Genomic DNA, 13819 nt, shown 5'->3' on the forward strand with positions numbered 1-13819 from the left:
GCGACGAGAGGGGAGGTAAAGCAGAGAACAAGCTAAAATTCAATCTTTGACTACAGGTAACTCCGCTTCTACAAAGCGCACCAAAAAAATTCGTGCTGTACAATATTCGTGAAGCGGCGTGCTTTAAGATGCCAAGCATACCGCAACGTCACTAGAGTCCCTTTCAGAGCCCCTTTAATATCTTTTCCAGCTCGACGTTGAAGTGGAAAAAAAAACTTGCTTATTTAATTCTATTTAAGCGTTCTCTGCTCGCTACAGCCCATACGTTATAAGTCGCGAATAACCACTGAGAATTAGTCAGCACTCATGCAAAAACTTACTATTCCACATTGGTTACAATTCTGGGTTTTCTTTCTTCTTTCATCGATCTCTTATAGGTGTGACGTTTGATTACGTTTCTTGCGACGCCTGTCACCAGCCACAAATCGTTGGACCGCGTTGGAAATGTGCAGTATGCTTCAACTACGACCTATGCACTGCCTGCCACAGGAAAGGCAAGCATGGCCTCGACCACGTCTTCTTGCGCATCGACGTGCCCGGTGGTACAGCGTGAGCATTGGTTTTCACTTTTCTTCGCGTCACTGCTGTGTCCAGTGTTAAAAGCGTAGAATTAATTTTGGAATGGTCACCTTATGCGCAATTAAAAAACAGAAAACAATAACATTTTTGAAGTAAAATCACATCGAAACACCCGGGTGTTTCGAATACATAAATGGCAATTCAAAACATTTAAAATGATAAACGACTAGATAATTAAATTTTTCTTGATTACGTGTGATAACAAATTGAGTCAGGGGGCTTGCTCCATGATCGAATGGCTACAAGTAATTTACAGGGAGAACGCGAAGATGAACGCGCCAATGAGAGAAAAGAGAAAATTTGGCGCCGCACAGTGTCAAAACAGCTTCAAGTTGAAACAGAGAAGCACCTGAATTCTTCAAGTGAGTAGTCGCGGAATTTGGTGATCACATAATTTCATTGAAGAAGACATATGGAGCTAGAAACTCAAGGAAAGACAGGATAATTTTGCGGGTAACAAAATTTTCGCACGAGTATGTCGATCGAGCTCACTGTCTTGATAAAATTATATTTTTTACTGCAATCGCTGGACTCTAGTTGAGCTACAAACAGCGCTAAAATTGCCCCAGGTAAGAACATAACCGCTAGCTGCGGCGCACTCCCCTACAAAGCTGCGATTTACCAGTGTAGACGTTGGGGTACGCAGTGCCTGTAATGGTTAATTGTTCATTTCTCCTTTCACCATGTATAAGGTGCCTACATTTTATATTCAATGTTAGTCACTGGCAGGGGCTCCTAACTAGGAGAATGTGAGCATATGGGTGCACACTCACCGCATGCACAAGTTCTGGCCCTCTGTCGCATGTGGAATATGTTGCCGTGACATGCTATCACCAAGATATGCACACCTGATTCATGTCCACAAAGTTACTTGTTTCTTTCTTTTGAAATGATTACGTTGGTGTCGGAGCTACGTGATAGGAGAACATGTTCATTTTGTGATACAGTGCTTCTAATCAGTCTGACGCATGTGTGGGCTTCTAAAGAACAGGTTTTTTTTTTTATTTCAGAGTTAAGGTGTCCCCCAGGCGAAGAGCAGTGAGAGCCGGAGGTAAGACTCTTAATAAGAATTTGAAGTATTTAAGATAGCTTCTTGCGTAAACATGTCCTGCGCAGTATTTCCATGCATGTCCAGCAATTTTGAACAAAAATTTTTCAAAATTTTAAAAATTGATTTTGTAAGATACTTTTACGGAATATTGAAGGTACTGGTCCATTCTTTGATATGCAGCAAAATATTTCTTTAAAAAATGTTTCCATGTATCGCATCGAACAGCCAAAACTGCCTTAGAAAACCAATGGGGAACGGTTTTGACGATAAAAACCTTAATAGAAAAAAAAATTAAAGACTGCCGACGGGTGATTTCTGGATATATTGATTGTTATAGTGAAATCTGTGTTTGAAAAATTGCGTTCGTAAAAGGTTTTTCTCCCAAAAACGCTTTTGTCCAGAATTATTGGGTACGGTAGATTTGAGTACCTGCAGACTTCAGTGTCACGTGGCAAATCCTAGGTATCACTCAGACGACCTCTATAGAGGGGGGGGGGGGGGGGGGGAGTGGGTGGGTATACAAAAAAAATACTCACGCTGTACAACGTACAGTCGGGGACAAAAGTCTCCGGACCACATGTTCCTCTAAAAAAGCCGATAGCTCTGCTATTAGTCGACGGCTGGAGACCACACTTGTGAAGGTAAAAGTTAATTTTTTGTTCTTTCATCTCCACACGTGCGGTCTCCAGCCGCTGTCTGGTAGTAGAGCTGTAAGCTTCGTTTGAGGAACACGTGGTCCGGAGACTTTTGTCCCCGACTGTACATCGTAATTGCTGTATACATGAAACTGTGAACCGAGTAAAAACAAGCTTGGGAATAATTCTGAAGCAAAGGAGCGAACATAATGCAGCCCATGCAGCCCATTGCGATGTGGAGATAAAAACAGGAGGGACTCGCGTGCAACAACAGAAACAATGGCAAACATTTTACGTCTTAAGAGGCAATGAGAAGTGCAACTTCTCGATGTCCTGGTAGTTATGAGACCATAAAGTTGTAAAGCGCGATTTCATGGACTTCTCGCAAATTTTGGCTCAAACCATCAGGGGGTCAGACTTGAGGTGTTCAGCACTGTGCCAAAACACGCCTCGCGATCAGCAAAATCTGGGGTATTTGAAGCAAGGCTGGTAGTGTTAGATGCACAATTATGCGTTGCTAATAAAGGCGTTTTAGCACTCCCTTGCTCAACGTTTACAACCGAAAGCATATATTCTCGAAAACCATTGGTTCGCCTTGACGCACCAGGGCCCTCTTTTCTCTCAGCGATAAAAAGGCACGACAGAAACTGCTCGAGTATATCAAATATTTGACAGGTGCATAGTTGAAAAAATACACCTAGAACCTTCATTATTGATGCACATGTGGTGCAAACGTAACCACTGAAAAAAAGAAGCTGTTCAATGCTGCGGAAACTAAACAAGCGTTCGTGGCGTTCGCTAAACAAATGATGGCTTAATTTAAATCGCGCTATTATATGTATTGTGTTGAAATGAAATGGACTCAGTTAGATTTAAATCTTCAAGCGTACCCGAAAAGTTGCAATAACAAAGCTGCATGAATAAGAAGAAGTGATACATAGCCAAAGGTTTTTCAGAGTTGCCTTACTGGAAACGTCTTTTCCGCAATATTCGGGAAATCCCAGCTACAAATGTTTGTTTCAAGCATCTATCCACCTTCCCTCATTATAATTCCTTTCTCTCTCTCCTCGCTGGGCAGTGGTTCTGCACTGGCTGCAAATCATTAAAAAAAACGCAAACACTTAGACTGAACCTTTATGTTCAAAAACAATGCCATTCTTGCATTCTTTTAACGTTATCGGAACGTGGAACGAGAATGTACCCTAGGAAAAGAGGCACCCTGTCTGTGTGCCACCTCCCTTTCACGTCCTTTGGATAATGCTGAAACAATTTGCCAAAGCTTTCACGTTGTCCTGTCATTGCTTTACGCTCGTGTCACTGCCATTCACAAAGGGGGTGACATTAATGATTTAAATAATTATCGGCCGATCTCCGTTCTTTCAGTTTTTTCTAAGATTGCAGAACTTGCAATCAACACACGTCTTTCTCAATATCTCGAGAAAAACCATGTCATCTCCAAGCAACAGTACGGATTTCAAAAAAACAAAACAACTGAGGCCGCCTTACTGGAAATCAAAGAAAAGCTAATTGAAAACATAGAAAATAAACTGCTAACAGTTGGCATATTCCTTGATATGAGGAAAGCGTTTGACTCCGTTAACCATAAGATATTGCTTGAAAAAATGCAGTGTTATGGAATACGCGGCGTTCCTTTAACCTTATTTGCTAGCTACCTTGACAACCGATCTCAAACAACTATCATTAACGGTATTTCATCTGGGATCGGTCAGATTGTGTCTGGTGTGCCACAGGGCTCCGTTCTAGGACCAACGTTGTTCTTACTATATATTAATGATATCGTCAACCTTCGTCCAGCAGACAACATTATAATCTATGCAGACGATACTAACGTATTTTTTTCAGGGCAAGATAGTAATATTTTGCAAGCAGCCTCCAATAGTTGGTTATCCCAATTGTCTGTTTGGTTAAAATCAAATAGGTTAGAACTTAATGTCAGGAAAACAAAGTACATACTGTTTAGAGCCAAAAATAAGGAAGTTCCGAACAACTTCCAAATTCACTTCGAACAAGCTCCTATAACTCGTGTCAGCTCTACAATGTTCCTTGGAGTCATTTTTGAAGAACATTTACTCTGGACAGATCATGTAAACTACGTTTGCACTAAAATGGCTCGCTCTGTTGGTATCCTAAATAAATTTCGCACAATACTGCCTCGGAAATTCAAACTACAAATTTATTTCTCTCTAGTCTTTTCGCATGTACAATATTGTTTGTTGATCTGGGGAACGACTACCTCAACCAATCTTGTGAAAGTACTTACTTTACAAAAAAGAGCTGTACGAGCGATTGATAATTTACATTACAGTGAGAGCACGGGTCTTTCCTTCCTCAACCATAGACTGCTAACCATCACGGCCGCTTACCACAAGAAGCTTGCTGTTTATATCAGAAACCTTATGAAAAGAAACTGGCAGACTTTCGAGAGCACATATTTAATTGCCCAAACAGCATACAGTCTTAGGCACCCTCAATACCATGCATCAAAATCCCGTACAAACTATGGGTTCCAAAAACTAACTCACATAATTCCTCATACATTAAACACCTATCCATATTTAACAGAATTGTCACTACAAAATATGTCCGAGGTCAGATTTAGGAAAACTGTTCATGAATATTTTTGTTATAGCTAGTTGTGGTGTGTTTTTACCTAATCAGTTATTGTCTTTGCTATGTTTTGATCTTAGTTTTGTTGTGCTTAGCTCTATGCATGCCTGATCTCTGTTTCGTTGTCAGTATATCCGCTGCTTTTCTAGTTTCTGTTACTTACGAAAACTTTGTACCATTGCCAAGTGCCACTTTGTTTTTGTTTTTGTTTTTTTTACATGGGGAGGGCAGGCCTCAGTCAGGCGCTACTAGGCGCCTTTAGCTTGCTCTCCCTTGTTTGCAGTCTCTGTACTGGCCAAACAAAACCAATAAATGAAATGAAATGAAATAGTCTCATTGAAACCTCCTGCACACCTCCTGGAATTTGAAAGTACATTATTTATATTTGGGAGCTCATTCCAATGAAATCCTATTATCCTTCTAGTGGCCTCAGATTACTATCAACATTCCTGTTTAAGTTATATTCTTGCATCACGAAGCAGTATTTTTAAAAACCTTTGGCCCGACTTTCGCAGGAGAGCTTCAACAGTTAGCAATAAAAAATGTCTGCCTCTCCCGTAAACGAGAGTAGAGTAAGCATGAAATGTTTACGGGCCTAATGTCATCTCGGTGGACACCCGAACCGCACCGTACAGGAAGGGAGGAACGCCACCACCCGTTCAGCGCGATGCCTTGCCATTTGAACGCAAGGTTTTTTGAGGAAAGGAAATGGCGCAGTAATTCTCTGCCATCTCGGTGGACACCCGAACCGCACCGTAAAGGAAGGGAGGAACGCCACCACCCGGTCGGCGCGATGCCTTGCCCTTTGAACGCAGCGCTTCTCCCCCGGATCACGTACGACAACGAAGTGCAACATGGCATTTATGTGCTTTTTGCACGCGTTATTAGAAATCGGATATTATAATTCCGTGCATTATCAAACCCACAGCTCCACTGATATCTTGATAAACATTGAGAAGGCACTGGCAGCAGTTATTTTTTGTCTCGTTTGGAGACCAACCGGCGCTTGCATGCCGGTCGCGTAGGAGGGCTTAGAGAGTCTCGTTAAATCTCGTTAAGTCTCGTACGGTGCCCGGATGTTCTCGTTTTAGAGCCCGGATGACTGGAATTCAGTGCCCGGATGAGTGGATTTCAGTGCCCGGATGAGTGGATTTCAGTGCCCTGATGATGGCTCTCGGTCTCGGCGTGACGTCACCACACTGCCGACAACGGGAGCTAAAAGCATTTCATGCTTAAAACTGGAACCGGCCGGGATGATCCAGGGACCTTGGATTTCGGCTGCTGTTCACAAGGTCGCTGTATCGATCCAGGCCGTATTTCGGTGGAAACGAAATACAGAAACGCCCATGTGTTAATCGATGTCAGCGCGCATTAAAGAACCCCACATGCTCTCAGTTAATCTGGATCCCTCCAATGCGGCGTCCTACATAACCCGGGTGCCGTTTGACGACGTTAAACCTCACCATTCGCACATAATCTGGAATTTAGTCCAGATGCTGATATCCTACATGGAAGCATTCATTGTGCTGTCCAGGGGAGAGCTGCTACATTTATTGCTGCTTTGTTTTAGTTTGCGCCAAACTATGGCGAGTCGCTATACACGTCTGTATATATACGCTATATACGTATATACTCGCTATATACGCTATATATAATTTTCAACCGCAACTGACTGCACCAGGATTCAAGGCCGAATGTTAATAATTAAAAGGCGCAAACGAAAAGATATTATTGGGGACGCTAATTTATTGGTAGCAAGCAACCCTTAGCATTCCCATGCCTTTTAACAGCCATCAAGTTCCAAGGAATCTACTGTGACTCCTGTGACCAGCGTCCCATAACTGTAACGCGCTGGAAGTGCGCAGTGTGTGTTGACTATGATCTCTGTACCACTTGCTACGTGGGAGGCAAACATAACCTGGACCACATGTTCCTGCGGGTGGACGTACCAGGTGGAATTGCGTGAGTATTCATTTATATTTTGTGAAGCGATCTGTACGAGGCAGATATGCTAGGAGGCACCATTACCAATTATACATTATTTATATATAGAGCAGCACTGCAAGCAGCACTTACGATAAACCTCCGATTGGCTGTGCTTTGGCGAGCACTATATGATACGTCAAGGTGGTAACTAACATTCCACGCCTTATTTCTATCTTTTTTCTAAGCGCTGGTAGAAAGTATCTGCGGAGGGCTCAGCAGGACCTGACTTATTTATTAATTTCATAAAGTTGAATTATTTATTAATTTATTTGCAGAATACCTGCATCGCCTGGGGCATTACTGAAGGGAAGGCTGTTTTAGAAAGATCTAATTTTTTTACAATAACAGCAAGAATGCGCAATAAAAACACAGTAAACATTTAGGCAATAGAGGACATTAAATTCGCATTACAAGGGCAAGAAAGTAAAAAATGAAAACAAATACACCGGAGATAAAAATTCTTAAATGATGAAGGAATCCAAGAAAAAAATCCTTACCTCTACATTATGCTAAACTGAACTTGAAGAAGGAGGTTAGGATCTAATGTACCGACATTCAAAAGACAATAGCAAAATTTTGTTACTGCACTCAAGTTTGAGAAATCTGAATGTCGCCAATTCGACATCGTACCGCTGAGTTAAAGCGCGAAAAACAGAGCACCATTGTACTTGATCTGAATGGAAGTCTTCAGGTACACAGAACTGACGCTGAGCGCTTCCGGCAAGTATTCCGGAACGGTGGTGTTTCATGCAGTTTGCGTGGTTGTTTAAATGAAGCCGCGCCATATTTACAACGTGTGGGTGATCTCTGTGCAGCGTCTGAACTAGTGATAAGGCTTGAATGAAGAAATAAGGTGAAGTTTCATGAGTCACATTTCGACATTTGACCTCCTACTAGCGAGTGAGAGGACCCTTCCTGTTGTTTCGTGCCTTGTCTCGTCACGGCCACTCACGATAGAGCCACATCCTGCTGCTTGTCCTGTTCATTGACTTTTTATTTTGTTGATATAGGGACAAGATATAAACACGTGAATAACAAAGGGTAAAGGTTTTTAAGCTTGGATTCTTATTTTTCTAGTAAAATGGTGGCCCCGAGAAAACATCCGGCCTGGGTACCATTTGACAGTAACGCGGAAAATGGTAAGTTCTAAAAAACACAATATTCGTGCAATGTATTTAAACGGATTCCCCACAGTTGAATATATTTCGATTAACCGAGCGACTACGTGCCAGTGCCCTCCTGAGCGCAGCCAAATTGATACACGGTAAGGTTATCGGAGCGACTGCCCAGGACAGGGGATGATCCAAGTTCAAGTCGTTGATGAGGTGGAAGCTTTCTAAAAAAAAAAAAACGACGATCCGAAGAAGTTATGTACCTGCCCTTATTAACAGCCGCGCGGCTACTCTCGGGTGGACGCTGATGATTGATTCCTCACAAATGAGACGCCATCAGAACCGTGTCGCTTCTGAGGCTGCGTGCAGAGGTATAGTATAACTCAAGGTAGGCGCACGACGTTAAAAATTCTTGTCCTTTTCTGATAATGACACATTATTTGAATTCTGGAGAGCAAGCCTTACTGCATTTGTAGAATGTGCCATTATCGGAAAAGGACGAGATCATAGAACCAGGCAGGTGATCGAAACCCTCGAAATTCTTCGTGCCAAACAACAGTGTAAACGCCCACCTTCTCTGTTTTGGTCCAAACAAGACCCTGGCGCGGCTGGGCGTCCGTTCTAAGTGTGGTCACCTTCCTCGTAATCTTTTACGTTTCTTAAATAGTGTTTAATTATTAAAGTTCTTTGTTTTTCATTTTACAGCCCCTTTTGGCCACTTTTGAGCACTACATTTCATATTACTCTTTTTTTTTTGTTATTTGCGTGACGGCCGTCTACACCTCACGGCTTATACCGGTTTTATCGCTCTCATCGTATAGTCATTGACATGACTACACTGAAATCCGGTGATCGCGTAGCCATCTCTTCATGTACCGCCCCCTTCTTCGACTGCATATTGTTTGTGCCTCCGAAGTGAAATTCAGTTGATAGTCAGCGCCCGTATGTGCCTTTCGCTATTTCTGTTCCATGTCTTGTGCCTTGCGCTCTATATTTACCATGCAGAACTAACTATCCCGTCAACTCTTTGTTGCAACTAGATGGTTGTGTTAGTCATAGAATCTCCACTAGAAATGAGCTACACTAAGATTCGAAGCTGAATACATAAAATTGTGAGTTTTTCATGGCACACCCCTACTGGTCACATCAATATATTTAGAGTAATGTTTTCTTTTTTTTTTTTTGCTACCATGCCTATTTCCCAGTTTTCAAGTTCCCGGGAATTAACTGCGACGCCTGTGGGCAGCGTAACATAGCCGGTGCGCGGTGGAAGTGCGCACTGTGTGTAGACTACGACCTCTGCACCGCATGCTACAAGGGAGGAGAGCATGACCTCGACCACATGTTCCTGCGAGTCGACGTTCCTGGTGCATCCGCGTGAGCGTTTGCCCATGTTTTTGCTTTGTCTCCTGTGATGTTCACTGAACAGAAGAGCTGGGATATCGCAACTGTTCTTCGCTTATTTCGATAAAACTTCGCAAGAACAAACATTTGAAAAAATTACAAACACTGCGTGTCGGTCTTAGAAGAAAGTGTTAAGGCTGTGTCGGGAATGTTTACGTGTACTTAAACTATGTGCAACACCGGGCTAGATGGCCGCCTCTGAAGCGTGTGTTAAAGCGGCACTGGCATACCCAACAATTCCGGACGAAAGTATTTTTGAACGGGAAAGAGTTTATGAGCGCAATTTCTAATATATTGTAAGATTTTTTTATAACAATCAACATATTCGCAGATCTCCCGTCGGCAGGCTAGAAATTTCTTGCTATTCACGTTTTTGCTATTGTCAAAAGCGTTCCCCTTAGGTTTCTTTACGCTAGTCTTTACTGCTCGATGCGAGCAGTGGAAACACTATAAAAGAAAGATTTCGCAACATATCGGAAGAATTTCTGTGCAAGTACCTTACAGATTTCCAATATTCAAAATTTTAGTCCAAGAATGCTGAACATGGGATAAACAGAAGTAGGGCTGTACTGATATATTAGCACGTTTTCACCAAAACGATGGTACACTGACTGAAAACGGACGTTTAGTAAGCTATAAAAGTCGAAAAAAATGAAATACCGCGTCGCCACTACAGGCAGTTTTCGCAAGCAACTGCGGTGCGTCGAGAGAGTTTATCGCACGCGGATCTGTAAGGCTACACTACAGTGACATTCACTTACAAACGGGGATCACGGAGCTCCCGTCCGTCTTGACGACGCAAGATTTAATCGACCGGGGGAAGAAAAATTTAAATTTAAATCCTTAGCTATGGGACAAACGTCGATATAGGAAGAAACGGCCAAAGAATCGATTTTTAGAGCAAAAGGTGGATGGAGTTCTCCTGATTGTCAATTTAAGGCTGTGGAGTGATTCCTACGTGCCCGTGAATACAGTCGTACCTCGTTGCAACGAAGCGGTTTATAATGAAATACTGGATGTAACGAAGGAATAACAATTCCGCTTTGAAGCTCGGTAAACACGGGATATAACGAAGTTACCGCTATAACGAACTAATCGTCGGGCCCCTTCAAATTCGTAATAACGAGGTTCAACGGTATATTAATCTTTACAAGCCACGTACGAGATGTGCTTCTGTGGCATTCATGAAACCTGCTTTTACATATGAGTATATGATGCGTCTGCGCACAAGTGTATTTTGTCTTGAACACCGTGTGTGAAGCTAACTTTATTAAGCAATTATCACCCCGTCTGCGCTTTCTCACACTTTCTGGAATTTCCCCTTCCCCTTTCTTCAAAGTGAAACACCAAACCAAAGACACATTTTGCTTTGAAGCTCGGTAAACACGGGATATAACGAAGTTACCGCTATAACGAACTAATCGTCGGGCCCCTTCAAATTCGTAATAACGAGGTTCAACGGTATATTAATCTTTACAAGCCACGTACGAGATGTGCTTCTGTGGCATTCATGAAACCTGCTTTTACATATGAGTATATGATGCGTCTGCGCACAAGTGTATTTTGTCTTGAACACCGTGTGTGAAGTTAACTTTATTAAGCAATTATCGCCCCCGTCTGCGCTTTCTCACGCTTTCTGGAATTTTCCCTTCCCCTTTCTTCAAAGTGAAACACCAAACCAAAGACACATTTTGCCCTGGTCAACATCTCCTCTCTGCTGGCAATAAATCTTCCTCTATTTCCTTCATTCACTCGCTTGGCAGACCCCCTTCTATACGAGCATGATGCCAGGCATCTGCATTTCAAAAGTATTTCCTAACGGAAAGAAACTCTTAGCCTGAAAGAAAGATATAAGGTTGACTTTCTCATTCCTTACAGAATAAGAGTCGCTCCGAGAGAAAGATCCGGCGGCTTACCAGTCGAACCTATTTTTGATGAAGGTAAGAGAGTATATCATAACGCAAAAAAGTGATCAACCCAGGACATGTTTCGATCAAACCCCTCTCTCTAACACACGAAGAAGTCCAGCTAATCGACCACAGGAGCCATGAAAGTTAGATCATCTCGTGTTTCCTTCTTGAGGACTTGAAGGCACACAGAAAAAACGAAGACGGAAAAGACAGAGCGAACGCTAACTTCAAACTGTTCTTTTTATTTCTTGTTCAGGCATATATACACTCCTTTCATGGCAGTGCCGACTTAAATGCCTAGGTATGGTGGTCGTCGACAGAAACTTGGTTTTTTTTATAGTTGAAATTTTTAGTGATCACACTAACACAATGCGCGTCTGTTCCCGTGTCGCATCTATGGTAGTTTAAAATATTGTTTAGCGATTGCTATTTTCAGGAGTTCAGAGTGCGACGAGTGGAATGTCAAAAGAGCTTTATTCACCCTAGGATGATACTCCTAACTCACGCCTTCCAAGTAAGAGCAGGTTTTATGTCCATGAACTTTCTGCAGAACACATAGAAGTGCAGAGTCCGCAGCACTTCCAGGCCGAATGCTTGCCCTTACTGAGCAGCACAACTTTAGTATTAAGAAGTTGTGTGGGATATAGAAATGTTGTTTTGCAAAGAGCCGCAAGCATACCTTTCCGTTTTATTATAAAATTTGATACGAGATTGCCGACGTACAGAGTCGTATCACCTTCTTTTGTTCCCCGGCAGGCACCACTTTCCCCGGAATCAACTGCGACGGTTGCAACGAACGTGGCATTGTCGGACCACGCTGGAAGTGCACTGTGTGTGATGATTACGACCTCTGCACGGCGTGCTACATGGCAAAGATACACAACTTCGACCACGCCTTCTTGCGTTTCGAAGCACCCAACAGAAGGGGGTGAGCGTCGCCTTCTGTCACCTTCAGACACCGCCAGACCAGTTGGCCAGCATACATAAGCATAGATTTTTTTTTTTTTCAAGTTAACAAGCTTCTCTGATTACATGTCAAAAACCTCGCATCCACAGGTCAAAAGGTTTTGTGTACGATTTTAGTACATCTACGCCCGCAAAAAGATGGTACGGCATCTTCGGGCCCCTATTCAGTTACCTAAACGCATGCTTTGGAATGTAGGCATCAAAATATGCTCGCGGCATCGTTCAATTTAAAACCGGGAAGGAAACTTCGAGATAACAGGTCAAGATCATCTAGACTAATCTGGAAACACGTAGACGCAGCTCGGAATGGCTGTGATCAATCGAGATTAGTCCGGTCGCTTCTCGCGTCACGAACAAAAATGATAACACCCCTTTCCTGCGGCCTTGCGCGAACGAACGGACACTACAATGATACGTGGCATTATGATCAAAATCAGCAATGAAAACATACTGCGGTGACAGAAGCCTGCAATTTTTCCTTCGTGATTAGGAAGGAATGCAGGCGCAGCTGGTTCGTAGCTCGGCTCAATCATTTCGATGTCTTCTAGAGGGATTTGAATGGCAGTTTGATCATTCTTTTCACAGTGTTGCGATGACCTTGATTATTTGAGTGACTTAGAGAGGCACTTGGGGGTCAACTATTTCAGGTTAAAAGTTTCGCCAAGGCAAGAATTCTTCAGAGCTGAATATAGAGGAGCCTCAGAAAGAGGTAAGAGATTGATTGATTGATTGATTGATTGATTGATTGATTGATTGATTGATTGATTGATTGATTGATTGATTGATTGATTGATTGATTGATTGATTGATTGATTGATTGATTGATTGATTGATTGATTGATTGATTGATTGATTGATTGATTGATTGATTGATTGATTGATTGATTGATTGATTGATTGATTGATTGATTGATTGATTGATTGATTGATTGATTGATTGATTGATTGATTGATTGATTGATTGATTGATTGATTGATTGATTGATTGATTGATTGATTGATTGATTGATTGATTGATTGATTGATTGATTGATTGATTGATTGATTGATTGATTGATTGATTGATTGATTGATTGATTGATTGATTGATTGATTGATTGATTGATTGATTGATTGATTGATTGATTGATTGATTGATTGATTGATTGATCGATCGATCGATCGATCGATCGATTGATTGATTGATTGATTGATTGATTGATTGATTGATTGATTGATTGATTGATTGATTGATTGATTGATTGATTGATTGATTGATTGATCTATAAATTCAGTTCGACCAAAATAACGACAGCGTTTGTCATGAAGGCGTTTTGGTGTGGCAGACCTTCATGCACAAATTGGATTCAAGAACACTGTTTATTCCATGCTCTTCGAAACCACTTTAGCTTGTGACGTGGCATCGTGGGTAAAAGTAACATACTCCCCTCCAAATTCAGACTCCTGCCACTCTGCGTAGTGGTGCCACCTGACAAAGCACTTCTGGTGTCGAAACGGACCCACTGCATCGGTCTCGACACCAGAAGTGTTTTGTCAGGTGGTAGCCCC

The 13819-nt window shown here is 42.2% G+C and overlaps 1 protein-coding gene across 1 annotated transcript in view; it reads left to right on the plus strand.

Annotated features, from left to right (window-relative positions):
* The first annotated feature begins 383 nt into the window (after nt 1-383).
* The window catches only part of LOC149364141 (uncharacterized), a 37874-nt gene continuing 24438 nt past the window's right edge, over nt 384-13819 (plus strand). The window contains exons 1-7 of the mRNA XM_089568641.1: nt 384-549; nt 6684-6855; nt 7957-8018; nt 9197-9368; nt 11232-11335; nt 12062-12233; nt 12919-12980. Coding sequence (XP_089424767.1) covers nt 501-549; nt 6684-6855; nt 7957-8018; nt 9197-9368; nt 11232-11335; nt 12062-12233; nt 12919-12980 — 793 coding nt within the window. The 5' untranslated portion in view covers nt 384-500. The remainder of the gene's footprint in view (nt 550-6683; nt 6856-7956; nt 8019-9196; nt 9369-11231; nt 11336-12061; nt 12234-12918; nt 12981-13819) is intronic.

Source organism: Amblyomma mixtum, chromosome 2, assembly GCF_055824585.1.
Source record: "Amblyomma mixtum isolate Tamu chromosome 2, ASM5582458v1, whole genome shotgun sequence".
NCBI classification, from domain to species: domain Eukaryota; kingdom Metazoa; phylum Arthropoda; class Arachnida; order Ixodida; family Ixodidae; genus Amblyomma; species Amblyomma mixtum.